This window comes from Triturus cristatus, chromosome 10 (assembly GCF_964204655.1).
Source record: "Triturus cristatus chromosome 10, aTriCri1.1, whole genome shotgun sequence".
Taxonomy (NCBI): domain Eukaryota; kingdom Metazoa; phylum Chordata; class Amphibia; order Caudata; family Salamandridae; genus Triturus; species Triturus cristatus.
Window position 1 is genome coordinate 892,244,308 of NC_140593.1, and position 14,197 is coordinate 892,258,504.

Genomic DNA, 14,197 nt, shown 5'->3' on the forward strand with positions numbered 1-14,197 from the left:
GTGCTCCGTAAGTGGGGGACCCCAACCATCCACAAGAATCTAAAGAGGGGAACGGGAAGAGAGCAGGGACTGGGGGACCCTGTGCCCGGGGCATTTTTGTTTATTTTTAAATTTACATTTAAGTGTTTCATCACTGCCATTACTGAATTTTAAAACATCAGCAAATGGCTGACATTTGTCTCTGGGAAAGGTGGCAACCTCAACTACAACCGTGGGAGGGGTGGTTCGGATGGCAAGGGTTAGATAGAGAACGTCCTCCCTTGGGAAAAATGCCACTGTGTTGGGAGTCCAACACAAATGATTTTTAATACAGTGTTTATTACTGGCATATTTTAGTTGAGTGGTAATGCCAGGATGAGATATCAAATTTGAAAGTTCTATCACTAAAATGTACACTTTGGGCCACATATGGTGGTGGTGTGGCACTGTCTGCCCTCCCCATTGAATTGCCAAGCTTGATTTAAAGAAGGCATTGTGGAAATAAATCCTAAAAAGGTACTAAGCAATGCTTACACTCCCACAGAAGTGTCTTTTAAAGGCTTCCTTCACGCAATTTCCAGTGAAGCGGTATCATAAAGTCTTTTATGTGGCCATTATTTTTTTGTTCAATAACGTAAACATGGTCCAAGGTCATTAGAGAGCTCTACAACAGAATCTTACACCATTAGACATTTTGGGGGATATGTGCAACAGAAGTGGCGGAGTGAGGCGTTAGCCGTCAAGGCTTAACACCTCACTCCGCCACTTCAGAAACGCAAGGCAGCACCATATTTACAACAATATGGTGCAGCTTTGCGTTTCCCCCGGCGCTGGCGCTACACTTAGCAGTGTAGTGCCAATGCAGGCACCCTTGTACCATAGTGCAAAGGGTGTCTGCGTGCAGGGGAAAGATTGTTTATGTACAGGAAGGTCCCTCTTCCTGTGCATAAACAATCTTGAAATGCCATTTTTTCACTTCTATGTGTGCTGCTTAATGTAGCGCATATGGAAGTCACAAAATGTAATTTTTTAAAAAAACTGGGAACCTTCCTGTACATAAACAATAAAAGGCTTTTAAAAGCAAAAACAAAGAGAAAAATAGCATTTCTCCTCGTTTCGCCAACTTAAGACCAGGTTTTCCATGGTCTTAATTTTGGCGCTACCTCCTATGTACACTCCCCTTGTAAATAGGGGGCAGCATCAAAAGCAATGGGTGTTGCGGTGGAACACCCACTGCCCACCCCTTTCACGCTAAGCATTTCACGCTAAGTATAGCCTGAAAGGAGGACTTATTTATAAAGCAGCGTTAAGCCATGTTAAGTGGTTTAACGCTGCCTTGTAAATAAGGCGAAGCCCCTATCGCCATGGAAACGTCACAAAAAGTGACGTTCCCGTGGCGATAGGGGCTTGTCTAAATGCCCATTTATTTTTAGGCATAGTTAGAGTAAGTAATTTTTGCCCATGATCACAGGATGTCCAGACGAGACCGGGATGCGAACCTCTTTCCCCGTGCAGCATCATCTTAAGGATTTTGGGAGCCCTCGCAAGAAATTGTTTGGGGCTCCTGCTGAGAACAACTTTGAATGTTATTACCTGTTTCTGCTCATTCAAGTCGCATGATAATAAAACATATATTAAATTCTGTGTTAAAGGCCGAGACAGAGAACTTTCCCAGGGGCCCATTGGGAAGTAAGGTCCTGGGCAACTGCCCACTTCACTATGCGATGCCTGAAAACATCTCTGTCCCCGCGCTCTGTCAGCTAGCTGCTCTAGACTAGCCATTAGCTCACCACACTAAGCTAAAATACATTTTCATAAACTATAAATCCCAGCATGCCGTGCAAGGACATGTTCAGGAGTCTGCGTGATTTAGTAGAGCCACCCCGTTTACTATGAACTACAATTCCCACCTCTATACACAGAACTAGCCCGTGACAACGTCACGTGATCTCTAAATGCTTTTCCCTGGCCATACCATCAGACGCGACACTCTTCTGCCTGACGTCTGTTGTTTTTCAGGGGTGAATTAGGTGTGGTATTGAGACGCATGCACGTATTTTTATAATGGAGCTCAGGCGGGTGAAAATGCAATGCTAGAGGCACCAACGCCAAATAATAGTCGAATACTCGTACTTCCGGGTCAGAAGGGGCTCGGCTTGTGTGGTGCTCGTGACTCTGACGTCAGTAATTGGTTGTCCTTCCAGGCTCGGGAGGGCCTGGTTGCCTGGCCCAGGCAGCCTCAGTGGTCGTGACGGTGACGCCAGCACCCTGTTGTGCTTCCGGGTCAGGAGACTCTGGCTCAGTGAAGCTGGTGGTGGTCCTGCTAGGAGAATGGAGGCTGTGCCACGCATGCCCATGATATGGTTGGACCTAAAGGAGGCCGGCGAGTTCAGCTTCAACAGCGCCGTCAAGCAGGTCAGTGGAGGGCAAGAACTGTCAGGCCAGCTGACAAGCAGGAGACAACAATGGTTCAGGGTCTGTAAGTTGTAGAGGCGAGTGACTGGTATGTTTACTGGGTTGACGGGGTGCTTTGGGAGGGTCGGATAGATAATAGGAAGCGGAGATCTAGCGAGAGTGACAGCAATAGGATGTTTGACAGTGACAAGTCTTAAGAGCAGCAAAAGGGACTCTCTATTTTTAAGGGAACAATATTGAGAAATAGGAGAGAGTTTCATGAAGACGGCCATAGAAGAGAGAGAGATAATGGTAGGTTGTCTTAGAAGTGAGGCTTTTTTGTCGTTCATAGTAAAGTGTTACATGTTTGGGAAGAGGCAATGTATGAGAGACGTACTGAAATGAGTCTTGTAGCAAAGATGTATGAAGAATCTAGATGAAGTTTTACATAAAGTTCTTCAAGATTGACATTAGCCTGGAAGATGTTGACATGCGAGGCATATCGAACAAATTGTTTGAACCTTTTACCTTAAAACATTTTAATTTGAAAGGATAGACTTTGCAAAGAAGGTTTTATATTTGAAGCTTTTAGGCATGGACTAATACATCTTCACGACTGGAGTAACTGGAACCAATCAATCAATCAGAACATTTGTAAAGCGCACTACTCACCCGTGAAGGTCTCTAGGCGCTGGGGGGGTGCCTGCTACTGCGCGAATAGCCAGGTCTTGAGTAGCCTCCTGAAGATTAGTAGGTCCTGGGTCTGCCGTAGGAGGATGGGGAGGGAGTTCCAGGTCTTGGCTGCGAGGTGGGAGAACGATCTGCCGCCGGTGGTTGCTCTGCGGATGCGGGGGACGGTGGCGAGGGCGGCGGAGTGGAGCTGGCGGTTCGGGGTGTAGAAGGTGAGTCATCTGTTGAGGTATGCTGGTCCGGTGTTGTGAAGTGCCTTGTGTGCGTGGGTGAGGAGCTTGAAGGTGATCCTCTTGTTGACGGGAAGCCAGTGCAGGTCTCTCAGGTGGGGTGTGATGTGGCGAGGGATGTTGAGGATCAGGCGTGCAGAGGCGTTCTCTATGCGTTTCAGGAGTTTGGCCGAGGTTCCTGCGTAGAGGGCGTTTCCGTAGTCCAGCCTGCTGCTGAGGGCCTGGGTGACCATTTTTGGTCTCGCTGAGCCAAAGGCTCGAAGAGACATTTTGTATGTGGGATTTTCAAAGTGCTACCCACAGTCTTTTGGCTGTCCTAAACCTTGAGTGCACGATCACATGCACGTGCACAGCTGCTGCCACTCCCCCCTCCCTTCTCTATAGCTTTCTTTCACTTTAGCCGCTTTGACCCTTGCATTCCCCCCTCCCTGCTCACCCAGCCCTTGGATGCTCTGCTCGATTACTTTCACCGCTTTGATGTTTGATTTTTATTGCCTTTGTTTATGTGACGGAGATCCATTGCATTTGGCAGAACATTTCTGTGGCCGTACTGCATGAAATACACCAGGTGGCGCTAACGTGTTTTACAGAGCACCATACAGCATTTTGTTCTGTGTTAAAAAAAGACGCTTTAGGAGCGGAAAGGAGCTATCCCTTTTACTTGTATTAAAATGTATTTTTAAAGGTGTCTCAAAGGATCCTGAACATAGTTTATAGTAGCATGCTCCATTACTGTCCGTATTTCACTCCTGATTGCACTGGCCTTCCAGGTCCTAAGACTCAGACTCATGATTTTACTGTTATTTCAAAACCAATCTAACATTTGTTTTGTTTTAGGTATTACCTTAGTAATACCTAAAAAAAGAAGCAGAAAGTAACAAAAACACAGACGAGAAGCTGAACTTTTGCTCACATTTCCCTTCTGCATAACTCCAGGTCAGTGACCTCAGCAGTGACGGGCCACAACAAGGGGCCGCAATATTGGTGCTGCTTTTAATTTACTTAAATACGCCCATAGAGAATGAGGACTACTTAGCTCCTCTCTGAAAATCACCTTACCCCCAACACCCCTCTCACCCTGCATATCCTCGATGTATATATGCCGTTCACTCTCTCCTACAGACCACTTCCTTGTCAGCATGCCTAAGTTCCACCTCTCTCAAGTAACAGTTTCTTCCGAGTTCTCGCCTTGGCCACGCCTCTTTTCTGATTCTGTCCCTGCAGAGGACCAGAGTCGACCCTTTTTTCCCCCGCACAGTCAGCTCGGCTGCTTTCTATTTGCTTCCGATATGTAGCACTTCTCCAGCCCAAGCCAGTCTCTTTTCGGTCATTCATTGATTCGATGTCTCTTTCTAAGTCTTCGGTCTCGCGCCCTGCACTTTTTTATTTCTCTCTTCTTTTCTCTCTAGCTCTTCTCTTACTTGCTTCTTTATTTCCTGAGGAGGGCCCCGTTTGTTCTTGTATTCTCATGCCCTTCTTTTCATCCAGCCCTTCTTTCTTTTCTCACTATTCTTTCCAGTGTTTTCGAGTCTTCTCCTCTACTATTTCCTCCCTTCGTTTTCTGCCATCGATCTGTGGCTCCTCTTAATCTCGTCCATCTCCCCTTTTCTTACCCTTGCCTTCGATCTCTTCATGCCCTCTCTCCTCTTCCCGCCATTTTGCCTCCCCTCCCTTTTTCTTCGCTCCTCTCTCCTCCTTTCTCGTCTTCTTCTATACCCCTGCCGTTCACCTTGCTTCCATCCCTTCCCATGCACGTTTTCCATTTTTTTCCATGACTCACTGCAGCATTTCATTCGTACTTTTCTGCACCAGTTCCTCCGTTCACTCTCTTTGCTATATTTCGTTGTTCCACTGTCCCGACCTCCCTTCTAACACACTGTGCCCCTGTGTATTTTGTCACTGGCATTCTTTAGTGACATGCAGCGCACATTGCCCTTATATATTTCCTCTTGTGTGTATGGTGTCTTCCCTGTTCCTATTCTGTCGTTCTTATGCCTGCCTTTTCTATGCAGCCTCTTCCCCTATAAGTTTCTATATTAAACCGAGGCTCTTGTTTTTACCAGGCACATATACTTTTGTCACTTAGGGAGTATGCAGTACCGACCAGGGCGATTGCAATGCGTATGTTTGCTTGTTTGTTGCTGGGATATAACTGCGTGTTAAAGAGACAGAAACACGGATGAGTGCACATAGGATTTGTGATTGTCATTGTTGCCGGTGAATGTAAGAGTGGCCATTAAAAGTAGCGACAAAGGAACATCGGTGTGTGAGGGTTTACGTGCAATGTGTGTGTCTGTGTAGATTGCTTCTAAGTGTGCACTGTATGCGAGCCTGTGTACGACTGTCTACGCCTGTAAAATATGTCTTTCTTTGTATTCTATATGTGTGCTTGCATAGAGGAGCATGTTTTTCTGTGTGTACCCCACTGCACGTTACTTGTGAGATTGTGCACAAATCGTTGTGTATGTAAACGCTCCTGCATATATGCATGTGCAATAAATGTGTACAATGATGTGTGTATATCACATTTTATAGCATGTGTGTGCTTCTGTGCGAATGTTGTGCTTGTGCCTTTGTGCATGCCTGTGTGTTTGTGTAGATTGTGTACTCCTTTGTACTTGGCATATAGCTCTGTAGGAGTGCTACTATGTGTAAAATGTGAGTGTGAGTTTTAGCTGTGAGGTTGTGCATGTATACAAACGCTTCTCTATCGCCTTTGCATTGTGTGACTTATTATTACTATTATTTTATATCGGAATGACTGTGTTTATAGACAAGTATGCGTGTGTAATATGTGAATGCACTGCATGTTTGTATTCCGTGCTTGGCTATGAGTTCTGTTCTTTTGTGTGCCCTTCAGCTATGTATGTCTTTTTTGCGAGTACGTCTGTGTGCGTTTGTGTAATGTATGTGCATTTGTGTGGTGTATGACTGCTCCCTGTTTTTGCATGCATATATAAATATAATATGTGTGCTTTCAATGCAGTTTTTCGTAAGTGTGGGGCATTGTGTTTGCTTGTGTGCGTTTTTTGCTTTGGTTCAGAGATGAACCACGCATTTAGTATATAAAAGTATGCAGATGCATTTGCATAAAATATTCCTGATTGTGCGCGTTTGCAATATGTGTCAGATGAGCAAGACATTGGGAAATAAAAACATAGAGGAATTGTATTTCCAGTGATTGGTTGGAATACGCCATTTTATTTTCCGTACGACTAAAGAGATGTGCGTGGTAGGTGCGTTTTTTGTTTGTTGCAGGGCTATGTGACACGCATGCACTCCAAGACTCTGCATGTAGAAACAACATAGCGTTCTTGGTTCCACAGAAATGTGCACATATTCAACTGTTTACAATTCACCATTTGAACATAGAACAACATATTATTGCCAATCAGTTGGCAAACATTTTTTGCAATTTTTCATCTGCAAAGGTCTGGAGCTCGGCCGTTGCTATACTAGCCATACTTGGGGCAGACATCTACAAAAATGTGTGCTGTCCATAGTGGTCAGAGCTCTGTTTTATGTAGGGATTAAAAGCCACACAGGCGACAACAGTTCAAAATGTACTCCATGCTCATTCAGGAAGGCATCGATCACAGAATGGATACCATCCTATCTCAAGAGCATATCCGAAACAAGCATTAGCATAGCCAATATTTCTTGCTTTTGGGCCCTTATAAGTGTTTAACCATGCAACAGTTGATGTTGTTGCACCAAGGATATTGTGCTGCATAACTAAATACTTATAAGGTCCCAAAAGCGAGACCTATTGGCTATGCCAATGCTTGTTCTTGTTTCGGTGGGGATCCACCTGTAGATCTTGCGAAGCATGCGGAGGGTAATGAAGCAGGAGGACGAGACGGCGTTGACTTGCTTGGCCATGGAGAGTGTTGAGTCAAGGGTAAACCCCAGGTTGCGTGCGTGATCGGTGGGTGTTGGTGCTGCTCTGAGTGCGGTCGTCCACCAGGAGTCGTCCCAGGCTGAGGGGGTGGAGCCGAGGATGAGGACCTCCGTTTTGTCCGAGTTCAGCTTCAGACGGCTGTTCTTCATCCACTCTGCGACAGCTTTCATTCCTTTGTGGAGGTTGGTTTTGGCGGTGAGGGAGAGGATCCAGCTGGGTGTCGTCGGTGTACGAGATGATGTTGAAGTCGTGCAGTCGGGCGACGCGAGCCGTGCCATGTAGATGTTGAACAATGTCGGGCTGAGGGATGATCCTTGGGGTACGCCGCAGATGATCTCGGAGGCTTCGGAACGGAAAGGGGGGAGGCGGACGCTCTGGGTTCTGGAAATGAGCACATTCCGGCTTTGCTGACTTTAGGAAAATGTATTTGTTTATTAAAAATGTTTGTTTGAAATATTGTCTCTCATGGCTCAGCCTCGCTTTGCCCTTGGCCAGGCATTTGAATGTGGTATGAAGGTCCGCATGCGCACCCACCTCCACCGGCGGAGAAAAACCAGCAGTGTTATTGTGCTAGTAACAGTTTGTTCCCCAGCGTCTTACTCCTTTGCTTCTGATGCTGTCAACTCTTGTACTTAAAAGAAATAATAAAATGTACTTCCTCAACAATCACCCTTGCAAACTCTATACAATCAATCATCCAACCCGTTGCAGCTAACATCTCTGCTAAACATTAAAATTGCAAGAACATCGTTCCCTTTGATCTCTCCTGCTCTTTCCACCTACCTTTTATTCCACCTAGTTCCATAAAAACACCTTTCTATAGCTTCTTTGTTTTCAAGCACACATGCTCCAATTTTGATAAAATGCTGATAACGCCTTGCTTTTGTTCCACGTAACCAACTTATCTTAGCAGCTTACCAAAGCCATCTCTCCATTTAGTCGCCCCGACCTGACTTGTCAATTCATTCAATATCCATAGGTCTCCATACTTCCCAACTTTAGTGGTCATGCTCAAAATCAAGGAGCCCTCTACACAATCCATCGCTCTTTCCAAGTACTGCCCATTTTCCCACTTTTATTCCTAAAACAATTTAAAAGCTGGTCTTTACAAATTCTCAAACACGTCAATCTAGCTTCTGGAAAATACTCCTACATCCTTACAGAATCATTTAAAACCACATTTGATGCTTGGTCACGTTTGTCTATCAATAGCATTTTTGTGCCACCCTTTCGTGCCTTGAGTAAGGGTACCATGTTTGCTATTGTTAGTCATAGCATTCATCTACACAGTCTTTTCAATCCTAATATAATTGCTGCAACCCCTCGATCCCAGTTTTCCTCCTACTTCCCCAACATATACTACTGTTTTCCTGGTACGTGCCGACCACCACCACATACATCTTCTACCATTGAGAATGAAGCATGATTTCATTCTCAATGCTCTTTTGCTCTCTCTCACTACATTACTGCTTTAGCTAAAGCCATCCCCTGATTTCGATTCTCCTACTTTTTATTTGAAAATTACACCCAAACCTTTATTTCTTTCTCCACCCGCACTAATTCTCTGTAAGCATGCATAACAGACTATAGGGCCGCTGATCTTGCTTGACGCTGAAACTCATTAGAATGTAGATCACATATTTTCCCTTCATTCATTGTACCAATCAAATTACCCCTCTCAACATCTCCTTCCCACCAACTCAATTCTTGTTGTTGTCAGCTTTATGGTGAAATGCAATTATCCTCTTTTATCACCTCTGTTGAAGCTTCTGCCAACTGCAACTGGCTTTCCTGCTACATTCCCTTGACCTCATTTTTCACACAGCCGTACCAGTCCTTAGCTTAATAATAATACCAGCATTTGTAAAGCGCGCAGCTACCTCAGACGAGGTGTCCCGGCGCTGGGGGCCATTGGGAAGATTAAGCAAGATGTTGCCTAAAGTCACAAGGTGCTGGGCTAATCTGCCGCCGGGGATCGAACCGTGAGCCCCGTGGTCCAGAGTCAGCCGTCCAAAATGTATTGCTGCGGCAGCCTTCTATTTCATGCTCACCTGCTACTTCTTTAAGCTCATCTTCTGAACCCTCATCTTTGCTGCCCATATCATATTCAATTTCTCATGGTCCATCCCCACTACTCCATTCAGGTCAAAGCAGACTAAGGATGATAGGGCGCAGTGCTTAAACAATTTAATAGACATTCAAACATTCATTAATAAGGAAAAAATAGTCTTTGAATAAGTGTTGAAGAAATAAGAGTAAATAATTCTTGGTAAATTTAGCACAAAGAGGCCATTAAAAAAGTATTCAGAAGGCTAGAAGGACCAGGTCAAGGTGAATATCTACTAGAAGAGAATTCCACAGATGTAATACAGCTGTAGAGAATAGCTACTTGGAGACAGAACAAATACAGGAGTGACATGATCAAATTTGCTAGAGCTAGAAGTCATATGCACACAAGCATGAATAATAGATTTCAAGAGGGAAAGTTGAAAACCAACCAATGCAATCACAAAATGTCATATCCGCTATCCATGTGTAAAAGAGGATAGTAATTCTTAATGTATGTATGCCCTCAGTATGAACTTTGTGCACACTTTATAATGATGTGTGTGTACATGCATCAATAGGGCAGGGAAGAGCTGAGGCCAAAACGAAAGGTACTTATGGATCATGAAGGTTTACAATTGCGGGAAATCCACTTCCGACATTCCCAACCCCCCCCCCCCCAACAGTGGAAGATTATGTGGCAAACTATAGTGACTTGTCAAATCTTGTGCTCTCTTCATTACCCAACAAATTTAGTAGAACCTGGCATGGATAATGTACTGATGTTGTGGTGTTGTCATATCCCCAACAAAAAGGAGTCCAAAAATGTATTCTCATTTCTGTATTTTGTCCTCAGTTTGTTCTTACACCTTAATTTGTCCCGGGTACATCGCATAGACTCCTGAAGAGGCAAATATGTTGGTCTGAGAAAACGGAGGAAGAGGAGCACAAACAAAAGATAACAAGCATTAGCATAGCCAATAGGTCTCGCTTTTGAGACCTTATAAGTATTTAGTTATGCAGCACAATATCCTTGGTACAACAACATCAACTGTTGCATGCCTAAACACTTATCAGGTCCCAGAGGCGAGACCTATTGGCTATGCCAATGCTTGTTGTTTAAAGAATCTGGTCACCCAATTCATAAGTAAACACCATACACAATGTGTTATACAATAGCACCACACCCAGACAGAGCCTCTCTGTCTGGCAGTGTCCCCAGGGCCAGAAGGGTCTACAACCCATGCTGTCTGCTCTGGACATCATGCTTGGTGACTGCAGCGCTCTCATGCTAAAAAAATAAATATATAACTATTAAAGTATTTATGAAGTCACGTGCAGGCGCCCAGACTAACAGTGTGTTTCAATAAAAGAACCTGCGGCATGCTGAATTGGTTTCTATAGGTGGTCTTCCTAATAATAGCTGACTGGCGTCCTCCCTCTGTCTCCGCCTAAACCCAGAAGCCCCTCTTCATCCGCTAAGGAAGTGGTGACAAATGGCTGGGCGTCAGTGCGTGATAATGCGGCACCAGCGGGAGCTGCCAGAGGTAGCGGCACGGCCCAGCCCCTGTCCAGTGACCAGAATAAATACAGCACTTAATGGTCTGCAGTGAGGTGAGCGTGGCCGAGCTTCACCATGGGAGCTCCTTTGGGGGACGTGGGAGGGAAAAAAGGAGCGCACGCGAAAGGAGAACGGCAGACAGTTGTCTACGAGAAGAAAATCGGGAGAAGAGGAAATGATGGAGGCCGTAGGAAAACAGGAAAACTGGGGGGGTGGCGAGGGGTGTAGAGCGCAGGCGAGAGTGTCTGGTAAAAACAGAGGCGACCACCAAGAAGGGAGAATGTACAAAGTGTGCAGGAATAAAAGAGAGAGAAAGAAGGGACGACGAACCGCAGAACAAAATGCAAGGGTAAGAGAAGATGAGATGGTAAAGCAGAAACCTGAAGCGCAGTTCTGAGGGTAGCCCTGAGATAAGGAATAGTAGAGAAGTGGATAGAGGGAAAGTGTGCGTAGAACGGGAGTGAAGTAACGAGGAAAGTGGAAAAATGTGTATGCAAAGAGGTGAGGGCAGAATCGAGAAGAAAAGGTAAAGCGATTGGATTGAGTCAGTACGCAGAAACCGAGAGAATGAGTGATGAATTAAGTGAGAGAAATGTGTGGAGAGAAGATAAGCACGAAGAGAAGTGGGGGCGAGAGAGTAGAAAGAAAAGAGAAAGATGTGGGAGTAGGCGGGAGAAACGAGGAGATAAGGAAACAGGAGTAAAGGGAGGCAAACGTGTGGGGAGACGAGGAAAGCAGATATGGCAAATGTTGGAGAAAAGAAAGGTACAGTTGATGGGCATACAAGGAGGTTCAGAGGGAATAGAAAGGAAGGGATAGAAATAAGGGACAAAGAGTGACAAGTGAGCAAGAAGAGAAACTAGGAGGCTATATGGACGATCCACAAGAGCAAGTGAGGACGAAAAAAAAGCTAGAGGAAGGGAGCATACATTGTTATAGAAATAAATGGGGGTGAAAGTGTGGAAAAGAAGAATAGGGTGAAACAAGGCTAACAAGGTATTTGGAGAAAGGATGAATGAAGAGGTGGGGAGGAAAGTAACAGGGAGAGAAGAGAAAAATTAGTTAGTCCGTGGAAAAAAATCATAATTAGGAGTCACGGGGAGTCGAAAGATACCTGAGAAAATAGGTAAAGGAGAACAAGGAATATAAATGAAATAAACGGAGGAAGGCAGAGCCGACAAAAGGAAAATATTTGATGGAAGAAAATGTGTGAGGGAGTAGGAAAAGAAGACAGGGAAGAAAAGAAGCAGCCATAGAAATAGAGCAGAACATAGCAGGAAAGGAATAAGGGAGCAGGAAAAAAGTTGTAGGCTAGTGAGTATGGTAAACAATCACTGGTAAAGCTAACAGATATTGCCTTTCAGTGGTGTTACCCAAACTTTTGGCTTTGAAATGTTTTTTGCTGATGCTCTTCTGTATCAATATAAGGAAAACAACTTGTGTTTGCTGATGCGGAACAGCATTAGATAAAACAAAAAAATCAGTTACTGCAGTGTGATGACGTATGTGCATGTGTCACCATGCATGCGCAAGTATGCGTCATGATGCAGCAGCTTTTTTATTCGTTTTTAACTTTGAATTTACCATTACTATGCCGACGTTTGAATATCAGGCTTCTTCATGTAATGTATCGTTGGTACCTTCGTGATTAACATAGGAACGGGTTTTTCAACTTCTCTTTTACTGGTGTTCTGGCAGAAAACGAGACGGGATAAGCTTAAGTCAAGTGATGTGATGTTCGGTTTAATTAGCACTAAAACCCCAACCTCCTTTTAACACTATAGCCGCAAAGCAGACCTTTGCCCTGGGTGAAGTGAAGCCACCAGACAGTAACGGCTGTTTAGGTAACTGTGCCGACAAACCAGCAACTGTAGAGAAGAGCCTACACGTCACAATAGTGCTGTTCGCCACACGCCAGGACTAGATGAAAATGGTACATGACAGGAAGCCTCTTGAGACCTAAGCACTTTAAATATTACTTGTTCCCAAAATCACCATGTGTGAATCATCAAAATAGACTTCCTTAGTGCAGACACCAACCAAAACAAGCATTGGCCGCGCGGCCGTGAAAGTGAAACTGATCGCGCGAAACACAGGTAACTAAGGAAACAAGACGGCAAAAGTGAAAGCAGGGGTGCGCGCGCCGGCTAACACGCAAGTGGTGCGCGCGCAGCAGCGCCAAAAGTGAAAGTAATCATGCTCCAGATGGTGCCTCGGGCGCTGAAAGCTTCCGGCTGCGCACGTGTAACCTCAAGCGCTAGGCCACCAAAAGCATGGGGTAGCACTTTGAAAACCCCACTTACTAAATGCCTCGCGGAGCAGCGAATGCTCAGGCGAGAGCTAAAGAGGAGATTCTGTACAAGTACTGGTAACACAACTGGTCCTCACTTCTGGATAGCGGGTGAAAACTGTGCTCTCATTGGTACTTTTGCCAAAAAGACAGATGCATAGACGCACCACACAAATATGGGCCTGTCTCTCTCTTTCATATTCCTGTTGGAAAAAAATGAACTAATGACCTCCTGCTACAGAATCTTGTTGCCTCCTCTGATTTGGTCCTTCATCACAATCTGCTCCAGAGATTTAAAGGAATACAAGGCACTTTTCTCTGGAATGCTTCTCCCCTAGATAGTAAAGCCTTTGTTTCTATGTACCAAATTCTTTACTGATGCTTGCCCAGGGACTGCAGGAGTCCTCAAGGATCCAGCATTGCCTCTTCCTCTTTAACATATACCTCTGTCCTCTACTGGAGCGTTTACCATCAGCCTTAGCTGTTACGGCTGCATTGATGGCACACAAATTGTACTAAAACTTCAGTGCCCAGCTGAATTAGATTAATTTACTATTGGCCAGTGCCTCCTAGTGGTAGATCATTGGAGGAGATCAAATCGGCTACAACTAAACCCATCCAAAACTAAATAGAGATAATCTGAGGCAACTGGACCATCTACCACGCATCCACCATCTTGCTAAAAGAGCCTGGCCCACCTCCTAGCCTATCAAATGAAGTAAGTGATCCAGGCATGATCTTGGATATGACCCTCTTCCGGATCCCTCAAGTGAATCAATGACAAATTGTCCCCTTTACACAATGAGATGCTCTATCAAATCCTCCTTTAGCTGTGATCCCAGCAAAAGCTTTAAGCCATTATCAACCTAGTACTCTCCAGTCTAAACTACACCAAAGGTATATATCTTGAGGTATTCCACCAGCTGGTTTAGAAGCCATAGTGGTTTTGGGAATGCAGCTGTGAGACCATTTCTTAGCCCTAATAACACTTTCCACACTTTACCTTTGCTGGAGTCTTTACCTGGTTGCCTGTGGCTAGACTTATCACGTTCAAAGCAATGTGTATAGTTCGTCTTGTCATTCAGAGCTCAAGCACCTGTTTTCTC

General features: G+C 44.9%; 1 protein-coding gene across 1 annotated transcript in view; it reads left to right on the plus strand.

Moving 5' to 3' along the window:
* The first annotated feature begins 1,936 nt into the window (after positions 1–1,936).
* Positions 1,937–14,197, plus strand: part of PTPN23 (protein tyrosine phosphatase non-receptor type 23) — a 558,626-nt gene continuing 546,365 nt past the window's right edge. The window contains exon 1 of the mRNA XM_085628617.1: positions 1,937–2,394. Coding sequence (XP_085484743.1) covers positions 2,311–2,394 — 84 coding nt within the window. The 5' untranslated portion in view covers positions 1,937–2,310. The remainder of the gene's footprint in view (positions 2,395–14,197) is intronic.